Below are 8,364 nucleotides of genomic sequence, written 5' to 3'. Positions count from 1 at the left end.
CAGAAGTCCTGCAGAGTTTTGTTCCAACCCTGAAAAAAAAACTCACCTGCCTGTAGTTCTAAAGACCTTGATTAGCTTGTTCAGGTGTGTTTGATTAGGGTTTGAGCTAAACTCTGCAGGCCATTGGCACTCCACGACCAAAGTTGGGCTATAGGCAGGTAAGTTTTTTTTCAGGGTTGGAGCTAAACTCTATAGGACAGCAGCCTCTAGGACCGAACTTGCCTACCCCTGGCCTAAACAAATAAAGCGTCTAAATAAATCTGCGTCAGTCAGGTGATACAGCAGTCACATGGTACAAGTTCAGGAAATTCCCAGTTTACAAGTTGTCCTTACAAATTTTATGAAGACCTGATGCTTTTTACAAGTCGGTATTCCATAATTGCAGTAATTATGACAAGGTGTGAATGCACCATACACAGTAAAAGTTAAATGCAAGGAACACGTGGGGAGATAATCAAGAGTAAACCAATGAACAAGAAGACTACAATGGACTACTTAAAGGAACTTCTCAGTCTATGCTCAGTGTTTTAATGTATGTTAAGAATTGTATCCAATTATCTCTATTACAAAATGATTTGATTTTGTTTAAGGAGACTTTAATGAGATATAAATGTGAACTTATTTTCCTGAGCTTTGAAAAAACAAACTCTGATCAATACTATTATCCCATGGGAATTGCTAAGATGCACCATTACAGCCTAATGTAGAATTATCATGTTTAGTGCAGGCAGACCCAGCTGTCCACAATCTGTGTAGTGGAAACATGAATGTCTGGGAATAACAGTACTTCTTATTTATCCTGTATGTGCATTAGAAGTTCAATTTGATTTTACATTTATAAAAATACAAAACATAAATAAATAAAAAAGCTAAATGGATTGTTTATTTCCAAGTAAGACTGAAGTGAATTTAATAGCAAACGCATTTTTATTTAATTTCATGCACAAGTTAATTTAATTCATAAGGCTCCAAGAACCATTATCAAAGCATAAAAAATGGAAAATGGAAAAAAGATTAGTTAACCATAACCTTTAATCTTTATCAGAATCTAAAATAAAAATTAGAAACATTTAATGTCCTTGACCAAATGGTTGAGGAAACAAGCTGCTTGTAACATAATTTCAAATTTTAACATTTATAAGTTTGTAATTTGTGAAAGATTTAAAAGGTTATTAGATGGTCAGGTCATATTCAAAATGAAACATAATTAAACTGCAATTACAGAATGACTGACAGGTCCGTAATGACAATTAATTTCATATCTGGCTCATTCCCAGTTGGCACCTTTTAGATATTGTATTATAATAATACGGTGGATAAAATAATAATAGGGTAGACAAAATAAGAGAGTGGACAATATTATTTTGGTCTGAACTTGGTTTTGATAGAAACAATAAGTAAAACACTCATAAAGAAGTTACTTCTTTAACATAAATTACCTTCTCTACTATCATGTACACACTCACTGTTCACTTAATGGTACAGTAAATGCAATAATTTATATATATATATATATATATATATAATCTATAAAATAGAGAGATATACTTATACACTTGATGTGGAAAACAATCATTTATAGTAAATGTTGTATTTATGAAATTGATATCCTGGGGATATTGGAAAAAAAATAGTCATATTTAGTGGTAAGTGTTTTAAAATTATGCAATTATTATTACTATTATTTTTTGTATAATTCAGTCTAAAGTTTAAGTTAATTCAAAGTAATTTTAATTTAAGAAAACTTAGTTAATTGATGTTAATCCTTTTGAATCATGTTGCTAAATATACCTGGCTTGTCATCTATCATGGAGGGCTAAAATAAACAAACAAACAAATAATGTGTCCTTTCAACATTCATGTAAAAAGTATATATATGTGCAATAAATTTCATACATATATAAACATACAACGTTGTGAGATTATTGTTTACAAGAAGAGGAGGAAGCTATTTGGCCAATAGATGGATTTCTCTGCACGTGTGTGTTGGTGTGTAGTTCTTGACGCCATGCCCACGTCACGATGACGCTGAGCTCTACCTTTGCCTTCACTCTCATCACTGTCTGATGCTTCAGACTTGAGACTTCAAGCACAGAGCAGTGACACAACTTGTGAGGAGTCAGACTGGACAGACCATTCATAAAACCACACCAACAACACAAGAGCACATCAAGCTGGACTCACATCAGCCCACTTCTCCAGTTCATCCTCTTTGACTCACTGTGCACATTTACTCTTGCGGTTTTTCACTTATGTCCCGCAAATCCAGCGATGACTATAATCTGCGTAGTATGAGCAATCTGATGGGCGAGAGGAGGAAGCGAGCGTCGGATGATGGAGAGCGGAGTCTCATCAAAGCTCCGTCCAGCGCCAGCCTCAGCAGCGCTGGTCCCTCAGCAACGTCTCCAGCGCCCGCGGACCTGGAGCGCGCGGCGCGCAAACAGTTCCAGCAGGATGTCACGCCGGGTTTCGTCTACGTCCTGGCCGTGTTCTCCGCTATCGGTGGCTTTCTGTTCGGCTATGACACTGGGGTGGTGTCCGGAGCGATGCTTTTGCTCAAGAGGGACATGAATATAACTGCCCTGTGGCAGGAGCTGCTGGTGTCCGGGACTGTTGCCGCGGCGGCGGTGTCTGCGCTGCTCGGCGGGTATCTCAACGGACTGTTCGGACGGCGGGTGTGCATCCTCACGGCCAGCTTCACCTTCGCCATTGGAGCGATAGTGTTGGGATCTGCTCCTAATAAGGAGGCTCTGCTAGTTGGACGGCTCATAGTGGGACTTGGGCTGGGTAAGTAAGACACACCTGACAGATGCTGATTCATGTGTTGACATCAGAAAAGTTACTATAGTAAACACGAGGTTGTTTGGGGTCTTGCCCTATTGTATTGTCTTTGAGCTTTCCTTGGTTTAAGCAGTCTAAAAACAAAATATACAAATGATCGTCATACAGTACCACTTTACTGTAAAAAGTGCTGTAATTGTTATCTTAAAAAGTTAATTCGTTGTTGGTGTAACTAATATATTTAGGTTGATTCAGTAACATTAAATAACATTATTGGTAACATGATTTAAATAAAATAAATTACTTTAGGTGTTAACATAGGAATCACATTTTTAGGTTTCCATTCTAGTGATGGGTAAAAAAAAAAGTTACTAATACCCAAATGGTGGTAATGACAGATTATGAACATTTTTACATATTTTAAATGGAATTATTCCGTTATTTTTGTAAACAGATATAGTCAGGTTAATTTAGTGTTAGAAAATAACACTTTAGACTTGAATAAAACCATATGAAGCACTTCATAAAGTTACCCTTTAAAAATAAAAAATAAACTGCATCTATAAACTCAGATCCTGCTTTTCTTTTTAATATTATTTGAATATCCTGTTTTGAAAATGCTTTGGTAGCTTTCTCTTTTCATACATGCAATTTCAGACTGTATCTTTTCAATTTCTGTGGACTGTTTTTTTTTTTTTTTTTTTTTTTTGTAGAAATGTATTTGGATGTTGAATTTGGTAGTTTAATAGTTTACCTTTATTAAAAATGTGTACTTATGATATTTCTTTTAAAATACCATGTTCACCTTATATTTTATATTAAGGATGTTCTTGACCAAAACCTTTGTCTGCTTAGTAACAAACAAATAACAATAACAATAACAAACAAACAAACTATACATACATTTTAAATAAATAAATAAATAAATAAATAACTTTATTAAGAGCAAAAATATTATTTGTGGTAAAATTATACTAAAACTGCAGAATATATATGTATATTTTAATTTTATACAATAATTTTCATACATATTGCTTATATTTACTTCACTCTATGTTTAGATTTTTATTTTTCACGCCCTCATTGGCTTCTCCTACTCCAGACACCCTGTGCTCCAATTCCTCGGACCACTGAATCTCGTTTGCGCTCACACCTGTTCTCCATTTACCAATCACCACACACACACACACACACACACACACACACACTTATACAGACACATGCCATCCCCTCTTGGTCTGCTCTCAGCAGAGATATTATAGGTCTCACTGCATTACTGTGATCTTCCTTGCTACGCTATTGGAGTTATTTCTGCTTGCTTTTCATCTTTGTGTTATCTTGTGGCCTTGTTGTAAGTGACATTTTTTAGGATACCTTTATTCTCTTGTCTCCTCTTTGCAATAAATTCTCAGAATCTGGGCTTCTTTCACATTTCTTGTGTAATTGTTCTCAGGACAGAAGCCTAGACCAGCAGACATTGACCCAGCGGGATCCATCTCTATTTAGGATACACTTAGTTTTCAATCTATAACCTAAACCTGGGTTAAAAACCTTGTATTGTGGTCATACGGGGCTCTGCAGAAGACAAATACCCCAACTCAAACATCAAAATCAATTAATATAGCAAAATAACAGCTCATTAGCTATGCGCATGTCTGAAATTTTCAAGTAATCCTGCAGTTGGAAAATGCTGCAGTTGGAGGATGCATTCTAAGGTAGAAAGGCATCAAGGCACGTCCGAGTCCAATGTTAGTTTTGCTTCCTGTCTTCTAAGATGCCTTTTTAAGACAGCATAGATGTATCCTTTGATATAGATATCCCACAATCCTACAACTTCCATTCCGTGACAGTTGAGCTAAAAAATAAAAGCAGTATCTGAAATTTGTGGTTGGTGATCAGTTAGTGTTTTGACTATTATAGTAATTAAATATTTGATTCATTTTTTTACCAAAGCTCAGCCTATTTTGTTGAAGTTTATTAAGCCGTTATGCCTCAAAAGTCTCTCCGAAATCAGTTTCATGAGGTGCCTTTGTGTGCTGCTTGCATTGCCTGATAAGTTTTCGGAAACAGCCCTTGATTAGCTGGTTCAGCCGTGTTTGACTAGATTTGGGAACTCTGGGAAATCTGCAGGACAATAGCTTGTCTTTTTTGTGTTTAACGTCTGTGTTTTTAACTTTTCTGCCTTTTGAATAATGTTTCAATAAATGCACAGTTAGATTATTTAATGCATGTTCAACGTGGCTGATTTTTCTAAAGGATTGTAGACAGTCTTTTTAATTGCTTTGCTTAAAGAAACCCAAGTGAGTCATAGTGTAAGATCACAGGCTTTGATGAAATTTCACGCAGTGTTTCATTGAAAATTCAGACCTATTTTTAACACAGGCAATTAGTACAGAGTCATAAGGATTCACATGATTTGATTGGGTGGTAAGACTGACAGAGCTCCAGGAGCTGAAGTGGTTATTCTCATTAATGTATGCACCGCAAGGAGCTTCCAAGAATCCCGTGACTATTTGGAAAGCGCAATCTGGCCTGGTGCTTATTGTCTAGGATTACACAGTGTCATTAAGGAAGATTGGTGTTTTCTCAACCCTAATATTGCCTGGCCGACTAATGCTTTCTTGATTGCTCAAATATAGAGATTCACCATTTGACCCATTACACTTGAAAGCATAATCCATATTTGTAATTTTAAAGATATTTTGCATTATTACTTTTAAAGCCAATCATCGGTTTTTGTGTAGTAGTCAATAACCATGTGCATTTTCTTCAGGAAAAATGAAAATGTAATGTTTCCATTTCAAGTCTATTTTCAGATTGTTTTTATGAATAAACTGTCTTGTAACTTTCTTGAAAGGTCACTGATCTGATAATTGACCACTGACTTCTGATTTAAGCAGTTGAGCCCAATTACTTCCACACTGACCTTTGCGAAAACACAAAACCAGAAGAGGGCAAAACCAAGAGAAGTTAAACTATCAAATTAATTACCTTTTCCCCAGCCCATTATCTTTATTTGACATAGTTAAGACAGCAAAATACAGCACATTGTATGGGTTTACTATGTTCTTTCATTATACGAGTCAAGTCATTAATGCAGTGTTTGAAAACCCCGTCTCAAGGGATTTAGGCAATTCCTCGCCCTAGCGTTCCTTCAAACTGGGCGCGGAGCTTTGTGCTAATCACAGATGGTGTAAAGTAGCAGTTCAGTTGGTCTGGTGTGATCAGTGGAGAAGCTAAGCTCTTTTGGCAATCGACTGCTGTCTCCATGACTCCACCATCCTTGTGGAGCGAAAGGCCATTAGAGCGATGGCCTCTCACGTTGAGTGTCTGGGGTAGTCTACTGAATGAAGTGGATGTGTTTTTCCTTTAAGACACTGTCTCTAATAATAGAGCACAGCTACAGCTTCAGTCTGGAGTCTTACACTAATGAGTCCGCTCTCTAGTTTTGAAGAACAGTAAACCTAAGCAAAAGCAACTACAGTTTACAGCAGACATACACAAAACACCACAACAACATAGACGGCCAGCACTTCCTCCGACTGACTCTTACATCATTAGGGCTGAGCTGCAGTATTGTGATGTACTCAACTGATATCAGTGAATTGATACTTGCTAAGTATTCCCTAGCGCTTTTAAGCAGATTTGCTGATGGCCATTAATGTTGAAATATAACCCTCAACACACTGTATCTCTCATGCAACGTCAATATCCTTGTAAACTTCGATTCATTTGTTTGTGTTTTCAGTACATATTGACGTTTTAAAGCCTAGTGAGCTGCCTCGCTGTCTACATGCGTGGCTACCTTCTGAAGCAGCTTCCTAACTAAGACAAAACCTCATAATTGACTCTTCTACTTCAGTATAGAAACCTTGTTACCAGCAGCACAGTAATAACTCTCCTCAAGCTCTCAGCCGATTATAGAGTTAGCTGCTAAGATAACCGCAAGCTCAAAACAGATAGCACATACATATTTTTGTGAAACTGCTTATTTTAATGAGACTATATTACCATTTTTAGTGATTAGTATTTTTAGTGTTTAGGATTGATCTAATTTGTTTGGAAACTGTCAGCCGTCTTAAAAGAAACTTTTTGGATATTATCAAGTTCTTCAAGGTATACATGTGATTCTGACTTTTTTTTGGCTTAAATAGGCAACTACTAATGTATCTGGGCTTTAAGTCCATGAAATATGTCCTGGTTTTGGTCAGATTACATGATTTTTTTTGTTTTTCATTTTTGAAACCCAAGAATCGATTAGTCTAGCCTGTTTTCAGTTAATGAACAGAACATTGTAGCGCACGTTGTAGCTCATTTCAAATTCTGTCAATTTTATAAAAATGACAGAATTCAAACAATAAATGCCTTTTGGCAATGTTTAATGTGGAGTGACAGATCAGTCCAGTTCAACTGAGAAACGGCAGCGCAAAGTGCACGTGAATTGATCACCTCCTCCCTTTTTAATACTAGTTTCAGCATAAAATAAATATAAATAAACACCCATATGTATGTTAAAAGAAAGAGTACAACTTACTGAAATCTGTATCTTGTCTCAAGTAATCGCTCAATCAGTGTTTCAAACGACGTCAATATAACAGGCTGTAAATAATGTCATGTAACGTCACATTTACCTCCGAAAAAAAAACATATTTGGTGACCAAAATTGCAATTAGTAATGAATTTTATTTACACTCAGTGAAAATAGCTGTACTCTTTAGCCATATGCTATTTATACTACGTGCAAATAGCTCCAGATTCTATTTACACTATGTTAAAATAGCAGGATTTTCTGCTATTTGTAATAAACTTATTGCAAATTATCTGCACCTCAGTATTGTAGCATATTGTAAAACAGTATGCAATAATAATGTATTGAGTGTAAATTATGATTTTAATTCAAATTATTAAATGGATGACACCTTATTGGGACAATAAAGCCCTGCCTACACCTACCCTAACTCTACCCGATACTTTGTTTTCAACTTGTTAATTATTCCCTTAATTTGTAATGAAAATAAATGCCTTTCCGATGTGATATGAGATTTGAAAAGGGAGAAAAAAAAAAAAGTTTGGCAAAAGGCGGATTTGAACTCGGGTCAATCGTGTCAAAAAGGATATGGCATGCACTTTTTTACCATCAATGCCACTGGAGCTGATGTTCAAAAGTCGTCTTTTGTAGTATTGACTACTCCGATCACACATTTGTGGGCGGAGTTAGTGTAAATAGCCTCTGCCAACGAGACAGGCTATTTGCACTTAATGTTAAAAGACCAGTGTTAATTTCAATGGCAAATCATTTTCGTTGCAATTTACGCCAACATTTTTTCACTGACGAAAACGAGACGATAACAAAACAAAAACACGTTTTGAATGAATGACGAAAATCTAATGACATTTTCATCAACAAATAAAAACGAGACGAAAATGTAAGGACATAAGCATACATTTCCTACACGTCTCATAAAACATTCAAAAATGTCGATATCTGTGAGTGAAAGAAGAGCAGACATATGGATAGATTTGAAGACACAAAACAGAATTTAATTTGGTCTGGTTTTTTGAGCACACACACCGAAGCACTGT

At 36.1% G+C, this 8,364-nt stretch overlaps 1 protein-coding gene across 2 annotated transcripts in view; it reads left to right on the top strand.

Annotated features, from left to right (window-relative positions):
• The first annotated feature begins 1,922 nt into the window (after window positions 1-1,922).
• Window positions 1,923-8,364, top strand: part of LOC127164329 (proton myo-inositol cotransporter) — a 70,095-nt gene continuing 63,653 nt past the window's right edge. The window contains exon 1 of one of the 2 annotated variants that reach the window (XM_051108198.1): window positions 1,923-2,787. In XM_051108198.1, the coding sequence (XP_050964155.1) occupies window positions 2,253-2,787 (535 nt within the window). In that variant the 5' untranslated portion in view covers window positions 1,923-2,252. The remainder of the gene's footprint in view (window positions 2,788-8,364) is intronic. The other variant, XM_051108197.1, reaches the window with a different exon arrangement.

This window comes from Labeo rohita, chromosome 4, assembly GCF_022985175.1.
Source record: "Labeo rohita strain BAU-BD-2019 chromosome 4, IGBB_LRoh.1.0, whole genome shotgun sequence".
In the NCBI taxonomy this organism is placed as follows: Eukaryota; Metazoa; Chordata; class Actinopteri; order Cypriniformes; family Cyprinidae; genus Labeo; species Labeo rohita.
This window is presented reverse-complemented; position numbering and strand designations above follow the sequence as displayed.